The following is a 12,657-nucleotide window of genomic DNA, read 5'->3' as shown; positions in this document are numbered from 1 at the left end:
ACTTCTGAAACATGTAGTCTATAATAAAACTTAAGTGGTAAAAAACGAACTGTTTTCTTTAATCATTGTAACATGTCTTACCACAAAGTTAATGCCGAAACAATAAATAAAATATTATGTGTTAATTTAAACTCAACTGCTAATTGCACAACCCAACAATATTTTTATGTTAGCTTGTATTTAAAGCCCTTTATTCTATGAAGTCTACAACAAATTAGCATGAATTACCAGTCTAATTTAAAAAAATATATATTTAATGATTATTTTCATATCAAATTTTTAAAATCATGCACATTAGAAAGCGAATCGGATTGCGGATAAGTATTTATCAATATATTATAATTAGCACCATCACTACTGGATCCAGCAGATGCCTTAAATAAAATTCATATCACAATAGTTATATACTGTAATACCAAAATGATTTGGTATTTCCAACATGTATGTATATCATATTACAGGTTATTAATATTACATACTAATTGAAATTTATAGATTAAAACTCATTTACCAAATATTTTTTGACTTGATACATACTATGCAAGAACAAATTAGTCAAAATGAAAGTGCTATCAAGAAAATTACATACTTAGTCTTAACATACTTATACAATATGAATAAACCATATAATGAACTTTTATACAAAAGACAGTATAGAGAAGTATTAATACATGTGTATGTACATAACATTTATAACTAATTGACATATCGTAGCATTAACTTATTATGTATTTGGACAGCATTTATAATATCGTCACAAAATTTGTAATAAAAGCACTTTTTAATGCTTATTTCAATGTATTTTATAATTTGTTTATTTCAACATTTTTTCTTACTAAAAAAGTATCTCAAGAATTGGCATAAGAAATCCAAACCTAACAAAAATTGTATCCAATTCTGTGTAGTAGATGTACTCATTAGTTTACTAATTGATTCGTGCCCATTTTAAGCCAGTTAACGAATGATGCTTTAGTTATTTTGAGAGCAATTATTTTAGTGTTATTTACGAACTTAATCAAACAAAGAAAGGCACTGTACAATATTTGTCAATAGAGTTTCAATGGCGTGACCGATGGGCCATTTCTGTGTAGTAGATGTACTCATTAGTTTACTAATTGATTCGTGCCCATTTTAAGCCAGTTAACGAATGATGCTTTAGTTATTTTGTATCCAATTCTGTGTAGTAGATGTACTCATTAGTTTACTAATTGATTCGTGCCCATTTTAAGCCAGTTAACGAATGATGCTTTAGTTATTTTGTATCCAATTCTGTGTAGTAGATGTACTCATTAGTTTACTAATTGATTCGTGCCCATTTTAAGCCAGTTAACGAATGATGCTTTAGTTATTTTGAGAGCAATTATTTTAGTGTTATTTACGAACTTAATCAAACAAAGAAAGGCACTGTACAATATTTGTCAATAGAGTTTCAATGGCGTGACCGATGGGCCATTTCTGTGTAGTAGATGTACTCATTAGTTTACTAATTGATTCGTGCCCATTTTAAGCCAGTTAACGAATGATGCTTTAGTTATTTTGTATCCAATTCTGTGTAGTAGATGTACTCATTAGTTTACTAATTGATTCGTGCCCATTTTAAGCCAGTTAACGAATGATGCTTTAGTTATTTTGTATCCAATTCTGTGTAGTAGATGTACTCATTAGTTTACTAATTGATTCGTGCCCATTTTAAGCCAGTTAACGAATGATGCTTTAGTTATTTTGAGAGCAATTATTTTAGTGTTATTTACGAACTTAATCAAACAAAGAAAGGCACTGTACAATATTTGTCAATAGAGTTTCAATGGCGTGACCGATGGGCTCCGGAGTGTCTGCTTCCCGGGCGGGACTGTACTATGGCATAATGATCACTGTTGTCAGATACAGATCTGTAAAAGTGAATGATACATATGTATTCAGGGAAAAAATAAGGTATTCAATATCAATAAAGCATATTATTAAATGTTTTTGTAAAATTTAAAAACAGTATGAAGGACAGCCTTTCTCCAGACAGCTGGAGATTGGATTTATACTCGGTGAAGACAAAATGCCGCCTTTACAATGCCTGCATTGCTCCTGTTCTCTTATACGGCTGTGAAACATAGCACCTTACAAGGGGCCAGAGCAGCCATAGCTTTGCGAATAGGCTTCTTTGACTTGTGAGGAATGAAGAGATAAAGCGTAGGACGCAGCAAATCTTGGTCACAACTGTCGCCAAGAAAAGGTGATTTAGTTAGCTGGGCCGTGTACTCTGCATGCCTCCCGAGAGCCTTAATCAAGCTTGCATCTTTTACAAGGCATCAAATTTGCGCCGCCAAGGATGACCAAGTCTGAATTTCGGGACCCGGGACTGACTTGGGAGGATGCAAGAGAGCTGGTGGCCGACAGAGGAACCTGGAGACAGTTTGTAGACTCCATATGCTCCACATAGGGAACGGATATGGTAAAATATTAATATATAATAATTTTGTAATTTAATCAACAATCTAAAATATGGGCATAGCTGGGGGAAAGTACTAGTTGAAAATAAATTTGTTAAATTACCTGGCAGAGTGAATTGTTGATGAAGGGTATCTTGATCCATACTGACTTCCGTGCCAGCTTCTATAAGGATCATAGTCTTCTACCACTGATGGGTCCTTTTCCAGAATCTTAATTAAAACAAAAATAGGATTTCATTTTTTACATTTTTGAAATACAGTCACTGTGGAATCACTTAGTGAAAATAATTTAAAAATAGATATTGGATACAATATACACCTTTTGCCCTCCAACTGGCCTGGATTTTATCAGTTGAATATAACCACTCATGCTGATTGCAAAATTTTCGTTCGGATCAACATACTCCATAGGAGCTCTAAGGAGATAGCGAGGAGCTAAATTAGATTTACTGCAGAAGATGAAAAAGGACTAGACTATAAAATAACATTCAATACAAATAAAAATATTCGAAATTTTTATGAGTTTTGATATTTAATATCAATTTATTGATGAGGCATTCTTATGAATGGTGCCATTATATCATTCAAAAGATGACTTCATTCGCAAAAGAGATCTGAGATTGATCATTGATAAAATAATGCTAATAAAATACCAAATTTAATTGATTTATTTAATTTCATACCTTTTGCCTAACAATGAACATCCATCAAGAAGTATCAATACAAATTACCATATAAAATATATAAAAATATATAATTACCTCAGTCCTCGCACAAGAGCAAGTCATAGCAGAGCAGAGGAAACAGTTAATGATGAGCATCACCAGGAACATGATACCGAGTGCGATGGCTAGATATAACAACCAAGCCGGGTGGACCGAACCATCGGCGCATAGCTCTCCCACTCCTGGAAAATGTTGTTACTTGTTATATAGGGTGAGCAGCAATGGGGTCTTTACCGGTTAACTGCTAAGAGCGTCTTAAGACGCATAATTTTCTGTGAACAGAGCGTCGCTCATACAAAAATTACATCTTAAAACGCACCGTTTTAAATGGGCTTTTACTAAAGAAAATCAATTATTTAAAATGTATTGAACGCACAGTGACATCTATTGAGAATATCATTGCATACTTAGAATTGAAACAGAATTTGTTTTTACCACTTTAAACGTAAATTAAAGAGAGCTTTGTCATCGGAACAACTAATGGCGCTCAGGGTTGTCCAATAATCCCAGAGTTGCCGTCACTGCCGAATCTGATGACAGTGATTTTAGTGTCGATTCTGATTTTTAATTTGTAATTTTTTTAAATCATAGTGTGTGTGTGAGTGTATACTTTTAATATTAAACTAACATAGACAATTACTTTTGATATATTATTTAATTTTCATATTTTCTTTTACAAATTTTGTGACAACCCTGCACCATGAACAATTAATTTATGACTATGGATAAATGACTAAACGACTGGCACGCTCTTCATTTATTTGGCAAGTTTTATAAATAAACATTAATACACTTTTAATAACAATATGTTTAGAAGGTTTGATTTTTGTCGTAAAATTTGCGGCGAGCTGGGTACCGCCATACATGTACCTGCCGGCAGTTAACCGGTTAAATGTTTTAAATATCTAAAGCAAATTTTTACAATTCTACATAATTATGTTATATTTGATGTTTAAAATTTTTTATCCTTTGGCCGATGAGAGATTAGACTCTGATCAAAACATTTATTGGTTTAAGAATTTGCAACAAACATAATAATGTCACAGACAGGTTTCTTGATGACATGAAAAAAATATCTACAGTTTGTTTTATTTGAACGGCGCCAACTTGAATATTTAACTGGGTTTACATCATAGGTAATGAAAATTTTAAGGCAAAACCAACAGATATTTTGTGAAGTTTTTTTGACATCTCTGGGTTGTCTGTAACTATTCAGTAGTATTTTTTTTATAAGTGCATAAATGTTCCATAAAACATTTTTTTTAAGTGATTATAGTATACGAGTATAAAGTATAAGAGCAAATAATATATGTGAAAGATGTGACAAAATGACAACTCACTTAAAATGTCACCCGGGTCGAGGACAAAAACATTTGTTGATGCGGAAACAGAACCATCTTCTCCGGGAATAGAGCCCGTATTTCCGGAAGAGCAGTCTACTGCTACACAGCCTCCTAGAAAATTATTTAAAATGTTTCATACCACGTCATTCAATAAATTATTTTATTTTTTTAACCAGTTACTGAAACGTCATTGGAAACATTTTTATTTATAATATTTTATGAATTTTCACTCCGAAAGTTGTAGCCGAAATTTGCAAAATTAAAATTATCAATTTCTTAATAAATTTAAACCTTTTGCATCGTAGTTTCAAAATGTTTCAAGCGTTGATTTTTATAATTTTAGATTTAAATTTTACTTGGTTAATACCACTACAGTGGAATCTTGGTATACGTCTGCTTTGGAATAAGTCCAAATTGGTATACATCATATTTGGACGCGAAATATTTTGCTTGGTATACGACCTTCGTTTGGAATATGACTTGCATGTATGCAAGAACTTGTTAATTAATAGCATTGTCTGGAGAGACCAGACAATGTCACATTTTTAAAACATCGTGAGAAGGCAAAAGCAAAGTTTTTGATTTTCAGTAAAAGTCAAACTTGGTGAGCCTCAGCAGAGTCATCTAGGGAAAAGAGACAGAAAAGAGAAAAACAATAGAATGTCAAATTCCTGAAGTTTTACTGGAAGCAGACTCTCTTTCCAAACAATAACATCTCCTTCTCAGCATCATAAGCACTTGATTTGTCTCACCAAGGTAAAGTGAGATTTAATGTTCATTTATTTCACCTAAGCTATATTTAAATTATGTAGCTATGACACCCCTGTCTGACATGCCATTGTGATATGAAACGATAAAGACTTTATTTAGTTGTAAGTATTTTAAATTTAGTTAAACTTTTTGTTTAAATTCATCATTGTTTTAATCCAAATTCCACATTCATCTATTTTACTAAGCAGTGTTTAAATTATTTTATGTAACCACATCAATGTATAATATGCAACAAAACTATGATTTTTTCCACGGGAACGGATTTATCTTTTCCCTTTATTTCTTATGGGAAAAATACATTTGGTATACATTATATTTGGTATAGGTCCATGATCTGGAACGCATTAAGGACATATCCGAGATTCCACTGTATTTCTAAATAGTGAACAAAGTGAAATTCAAATAAAAAATGAATAAATGTTACCACAAAGTGAGTGTCGATTCAATAAAAGAAAAAAATCTTTTAAACTAACTTAGCATAAGTAGTACTACATTATCACAGAGATCTCTCAGTCCGTTTACTTCAGCAATGCCACTCCTGAAGAATTTTATTATTTGTAGTTGAATTGCATTGAACCTATGGTTTTGTTTTCCTCAAAACCTTTGGTTTTGGAAATAGAAATATAAAAAAATTAGGAGAAAAGCAGAAATAGCTAGGGCACTCAGGGTGTATAGTACTCATACTAGCTGTGTAAATTATACACTGCTGATCTGTACGAATCTCTTGACGTCGAATATTGGTACCAAACATAATTTTTTCCAAATATAATTTTCATATTTTAGTGTAATGAACAAGTGATTCAAATAACGTAAAAATTATATTCACACACGATTACCTTTGCATATAGCAACATCACATTGGAAATTGACCTGAGAAGAGTCAGGGAATCGGAACATAGAAGATATAGTGGCGTCAGCTCGTCCGGTACTCGGATCGTAAGTAAATGGCGATATCTCGGAATGCACTGGACATCTGAAAAAACACAACACGATTAAATGAATACATTTGGTATATTTTTATGTAAAAGCAGCAGAACAAGATGAATTAATAGAAGTTAAATAACAGCAAATTTATATGAAAAACGTACCCTCTTTCATCAATAAGTGGGACACTTGTATTTTGTTTATTGAAGGCGAAACACGACTTAACTCGGATTCCATGTGACCCTGAAAATAACATTATATCTTGATGAAACTTTTAATAAAATAACAGCACTAAAAACACTAAAAGAGCACAGCAGGAAGGGGTGAACTACATATTTTTCTACATTTTGTATCACTTTAAAATGGAATAGGGCATATTCCTTACTTCGAGCTTTGGAATTTTTTTGATAAATAATAAAAGTTCATAAATTTATTTTTATTAATATAGTTAGACTTGTTTAATTTTTTTAATATTAGGTTTTAAAAAATACGTTTTTACTGCATCTGTTATGATTTTTTGAACTGGACAACTTAAAAGTTGTATTTATGTAATAAATTCTTATTCTTTAAATAAAAAATAAAATAGCGAAGATATTTTTAGTATTGTTTATTTTTTAAACACCGGGCATTAAGTGGCTAAATCACATAATCTAGTGAGAAATAAAATTATGAGATTTTGTAAGCGCATAGTTTTAAATATTTTCCCTATACTAACCATCTGGTTTGCTCAGATCTGCCCTAAGGAAATATTTGTGTCCGTGGACAGCTTCTGTTACCCGACGGCCATTTTCATCCATTACTCTCAGAGACACGAGAGATGTTTCGTTCCTGAAAAAATAAATGTATTTCGTAATGTACACATAACATACTCACATTAGTAACCTATTCTTATTCACTGACTAGTAAACTATACTTAAACTGCAAAGCGTATGAAGACTTTTGAAAACTAAAATAATCAAAGAGAAACTTTACTTTTACCCTTGTTAACATTACCCAAATTTACAACATTTTGCCTGTGTCCAAATACTTGTTCACAAATCTGGATTATCTCCAATTATAGGAGTTATTTTTCATATTATTTTTTTGACATCTCATCAATTGTCAATAATGGGTAGAATTGGTGAATGTTATACGTGTGTAAAGTGATCACTTAAACCAGCCTATGACGGTCATCAGCCCCGTAAATGTCCAGACTTCCATATTCTTCTTCATCTTTGATGAGATGCCAAAAATAATTACCCAAATTTGATGATTTTTTTACTGTTTTTATTTGTAATTATCATCTATTATAACAACATATGAGTTTTTTTTATTGTTTTTTAACTTTCCCATACTTTGTCTTTGGCAGATAATGTCAACAATGGAATTTTTTGTAATAATGATTTTCATATGAATACAAAAAGCTTACAGTAAAATATAAAATACTTAAAAGTTTGTATGGATGAAATTTTATGGTACTGACTTTCTTTTACGGGTTTGTAAGGTGATCATTTTTTAACTTTAAATTTCCCTAGTTTTGTTATTAAAAATAAATTCTCATTTTGTCATGTAAAATTAAACTAAATAATAAGTATCCTTATATTAGAAAAGCAGACACATTCTCATTTATGAATTTGTTATAGAATAGATTTATTCTAAACATTTCCCTATTTTTAGAATTTGACAAAATTCTTTGATGTAAATAACAAGTAAATTATACAACAAGTCAATGTTTTCACTCTAGTACTTAACTGTGCAAAAATAAACAAAAATGTGTCTATCTCCAATTCATCCATTGTGTATGTAGTTCGGCCGTCCCAACATAAAACACAGTAAGGGAATTTGTTTTTGTAGTACGTTTTTTTTGCATTTTTGGACTAAGTAGAATCTACTTAGTCCAAAAATGCAACCAAAAAAACCTACTACGAAAAAAAATTTCCTTACTGTGTTTTGAGTTTGGACAGCCGAGTTCCTTTTGATAAGGATATACCATAAATGTAAATGTAAATTACTTGGAATTTCTGAATCCAGCCTTCCCGCAGGTGATGACATAGAACTTATCATCGGCCAGTTCCAAGGTTCGGTGAACTCTTACGGCCAGGGGAACAGATCGTTCTTCAGTTTTCTAAAATCAATAAAAATATGTACATTAAAACGTATTTCATTTCTACAAATTCATCTGTTAATAAAACAATGGTTTGAATTCTAAACAATTCTTTAACCAATAAATTACTTAGTATTGTAAATAAAATAAATCATTTCAATTAACTGCTTAGTTTAGTGGCAGAGAAGTATGGCGTAGAATCAAAGGGTCGAGTCATGCAACAAATGATTATTTTAATTTTCTAAATATAATCATTAATATTTTTGCAATAATTTCCTCTATTTCTTATTTGTTGTTGAACCTCAAGGGACTAATAGGACTTACACGAGTTTAACATACATGATCATACATATGCAGATTCAAGTGTCCTAACCGTCTCTACTAATTTCCTTGCCCACATAACAATGGTATCCTTCACCCTACTTCACTTAAGTCATCTGTATCCCATAAAATATATTACACTCTTAGATTGAAGAATCTGGAGTGCTGGACCAATCACAATTCCTTCATAAAGTTTAATTATCAAGTTAAAACTATAAAAATCCATTGCGTTGCCCTTCCAACCATTGGATTAGGAGAGGATAAGAAATAATCATTTGTCGATTGTATAAATATGTGCATTGATACAAATCAAACCCAAAATACCTGTTATATTTTTAAATGCCACCAGAACTGGTATTCTTTATTTTGTGGTCTAGCATTAAATTCATGTATGATAATGTAGCTTACGACACAAGTAACAGTTCTTCACAGTGGATGAGTTTCAAACCAAAATATTTGAATTAGATTGGCACTAATAATTTATCTATGTATTTAGTTGTTAAATAAACACATATGTTTTTATATAATTAATTTCTAACTGTGAGCACAAAAAGATAACTAATTTCAAATTCAAAATGTTCATGAATACAGTAATAACACATTAATAACATGTAGATTTAAATATATATATTTATATGTAAGGTAAATACAGATACACACCCTCCCACTCACCCCCTCATCGAGTTATTGACATTACTTATTTAGGCAATTTTGTATGTGAATATTATCTGATAATAGACATATTTATATTTAAATTCTGTGAAACCCATTTGCATCCCACGAAAATACTGCGTACTTATATTAGCAATGATAATATCATGTGAATGTTTATATTTGTTGAGTGCACTTGTTACATTCAATATTTTTCTACAGTTTTTCCTGGTATATATATATATATATATATATATATATATATATATATATATATATATATATATATATATATATATATATATAATTATATATATATATATATATATATATATATATATATATATATATATATATATATATATATATATATATATATTTGTGAAAATTCAATGAATCATGCTTATGCTTAAAATATGTTATTTGACCATATTATGTTTAGTCAAATACGCTATTATTTGTATTACAACAGAGCAACTCGGCTGTCCAAACTTAAAAAAAAAGTAAGGGACCTTTTTTATACGTAAGTTTTTTTTGCATTTTTGGACTAAATAAAATCAACTTAGTCCAAAAATGCAAAAAAACCTACTACAAAAAAATGCCCCTTACTGTGTTTTGAGTTTGAACAGCCGAACTAACAAATTGTTTTTCGAATTTTTGGGATAAAGGTATGTTAAATAAAAATCAACTAAATATATACCCAAAAAATTAAAGTACCATAGTAAACCACCCTATAACGTACAATCGTATAAGGTTTTCACCTTATAACATTTGCAGTTGTTTTTTTTGTATAATGGTGGTCCCCCCTATAACGCAGTAGGTTCGTATATTCGGTCATAAGTAATTACCGTCGGTTAAAGTGTAAAAATACGATTAAAAAATATTACCCCCTATAACGTTCCCCCGAAAACGCGGAACCTATATCAACGTTTTAGGGGTGTTTACTGTACTCAGAAGTTGACGTTTAGGTAGTGTTGCATATAAAATAATGTAGTCGTCACTGTTATCAGCAACATGGCGAAGTTTTTTTTTTAAAGTTTTTGGTCATACTTAAAATAGCATCAAAACACGCGATAGTATCTTGCAAATTCAAAAGATTTATTATTATTGTGGTTTGAGAATTGGTTTTTCTCAGTTAGAACAATCGAAAGTCATAATATCCCACAACCTTGTGATTATGAATGGAATTTACAAGATTTGTTTAAACAGATATAACTGTGCAGGCGCATATTAATATAGTAATAAGCTTAATAACTTTGGGAACTATGGTGCTATGCGTAAGTAGGTACCAATTATTATGTTGCAAGTTACGTAATCAAATGTTGTTTATTAATAATTATTTAATATTAATTACACGCATTCGCTCACATTAGTGCGATGTTGTAACGTTGTAGAACATCGTAAAACTATTTATGTTTTTAGGTCAATTTTCAATGAAAGAGAAACGCATTAAATTCTCAATATGAACAATATAATGGAATATTTATCAAATAAATTATTTTGATCACCTAATATATATGTCTCCATGATGAGAAGTTTGGTCAAAAGATTTATGGGTCCACCGTTGGATAATCATTTGTTGATCGCATAAACACATTGATTATATTATTATGATTATTATAAATTGAAATGCATTCGTGATTTATGGATTAATCATATTACCTTGTATTAAACGTATATTACACTTATTACCTTGGACCGGTACCTAAGGTAACCGATTGATTTGTAACGATCAAGTAACACTGCACTAATGCAATGCAGTGCCCTGCGCACCATTCGGTACAGATAAGAGTCAGTAGACGAACATTAATAATGACAAAAATAGTAATATAAAATTAATGAATATTGTAAGAATTTTTTGTGCCATGTCGGCTACCGTAGTGCAGTAGTTAGAGCGTTTGGCTACCGTGTAGGAAGTCTCGGGCTCGATTCTATTCAAGTTATATTTTACCAGAATATTTTTTACATAATATCTCCTTGGACTAATACCTGAAACTGGAACTGATCACCTTTTATTTTTGTAATTTACGATGGAGACAATAATACGTCGACGCAATGCAGTGCCCTATGCAACATTGGGTGCAAATGAGGGTAAGAAAAAAACGATATTACGAGTAAATTAATTTTTTTTATCTGTATTGTTTTTTTGGCAATAATATGTTTTTATTGTAGAGTTAACAAATCCACATTTTTTTTATTATTCAAACTATTTTCTGATATTTGCTATGATAAAAACCGTAAGAGTAAAAAAATATACGTGTAACATAAATAAGCTACTTAAATACAAATAAATATGTATTTTGGTAGCAGAAAAATATGCACGCACGCAGATATTTATTTCTTAATACTAATCAAATCATATAACTTTTCTATTATTTATTGATTCGGCATTAACTTTGTGGAATGACATGATTATTTTAATGCAATTAAACACTTGAATAATCCACTGAATTGAGTTTTATTTTTATTTACGACTAGTTTCGAAAACGACAATTGTTTTCATCTCGATGAAAATAAAAATAAAACTCAATTCAGTGGATTATTCAAGTGTTTAATTTAATTAAAATATAACTTTTCCATGCGATTCACCTAGGAAAAGCTTGTTAAGAAAAAAAATATGTCTCCTGAAAACCCTTTTGTCATAAAATTCTCCGTTAGTCTCAAAGAACTACAAATGAATGCGCATCACACGGTGCGCATTCATTTGTAGTTTGTAGCGCACAATGCAGTGCCCTATGCAACATTGGGTGCAAATGAGGGTAAGAAAAAAACGATATTACGAGTAAATTAATTTTTTTATCTGTATTGTTTTTTTGGCAATAATATGTTTTTATTGTAGAGTTAACAAATCCACATTTTTTTTATTATTCAAACTATTTTCTGATATTTGCTATGATAAAAACCGTAAGAGTAAAAAAATATACGTGTAACATAAATAAGCTACTTAAATACAAATAAATATGTATTTTGGTAGCAGAAAAATATGCACGCACGCAGATATTTATTTCTTAATACTAATCAAATCATATAACTTTTCTATTATTTATTGATTCGGCATTAACTTTGTGGAATGACATGATTATTTTAATGCAATTAAACACTTGAATAATCCACTGAATTGAGTTTTATTTTTATTTACGACTAGTTTCGAAAACGACAATTGTTTTCATCTCGATGAAAATAAAAATAAAACTCAATTCAGTGGATTATTCAAGTGTTTAATTTAATTAAAATATAACTTTTCCATGCGATTCACCTAGGAAAAGCTTGTTAAGAAAAAAAATATGTCTCCTGAAAACCCTTTTGTCATAAAATTCTCCGTTAGTCTCAAAGAACTACAAATGAATGCGCATCACACGGTAAATACATAAAGCAGCCGTTATAAATCATACCATTAT

The 12,657-nt window shown here is 30.5% G+C and overlaps 1 protein-coding gene across 2 annotated transcripts in view; it reads right to left on the bottom strand.

Moving 5' to 3' along the window:
* The window catches only part of LOC148299851 (uncharacterized), a 41,952-nt gene that overhangs the window by 450 nt on the left and 28,845 nt on the right, over window positions 1-12,657 (bottom strand). Inside the window, exons 4-12 of one of the 2 annotated variants that reach the window (XR_015839023.1) lie at window positions 8,196-8,308; window positions 6,920-7,032; window positions 6,369-6,447; window positions 6,117-6,253; window positions 4,507-4,620; window positions 3,203-3,348; window positions 2,545-2,651; window positions 1,823-1,889; window positions 119-1,083 (exon numbers count right to left, since the gene is read on the bottom strand). Coding sequence is in view for 1 of the 2 variants with exons in the window: in XM_088275605.1 (XP_088131731.1) it covers window positions 1,802-1,889; window positions 2,545-2,651; window positions 3,203-3,348; window positions 4,507-4,620; window positions 6,117-6,253; window positions 6,369-6,447; window positions 6,920-7,032; window positions 8,196-8,308 (897 nt within the window). In the remaining variant the exon portion in view is untranslated. Of the gene's footprint in view, window positions 1-118; window positions 1,084-1,579; window positions 1,890-2,544; window positions 2,652-3,202; window positions 3,349-4,506; window positions 4,621-6,116; window positions 6,254-6,368; window positions 6,448-6,919; window positions 7,033-8,195; window positions 8,309-12,657 lie in introns of those variants that run through there. The other variant, XM_088275605.1, reaches the window with a different exon arrangement.

Source organism: Brachycentrus maculatus, unplaced genomic scaffold (genome assembly GCF_059751285.1).
Source record: "Brachycentrus maculatus isolate JH-2025_06_01 unplaced genomic scaffold, ASM5975128v1 h1tg000914l, whole genome shotgun sequence".
In the NCBI taxonomy this organism is placed as follows: Eukaryota; Metazoa; Arthropoda; class Insecta; order Trichoptera; family Brachycentridae; genus Brachycentrus; species Brachycentrus maculatus.
Note: the sequence above shows the minus strand (reverse complement) of the source record. Positions and strands in the feature narration are given on the sequence as shown.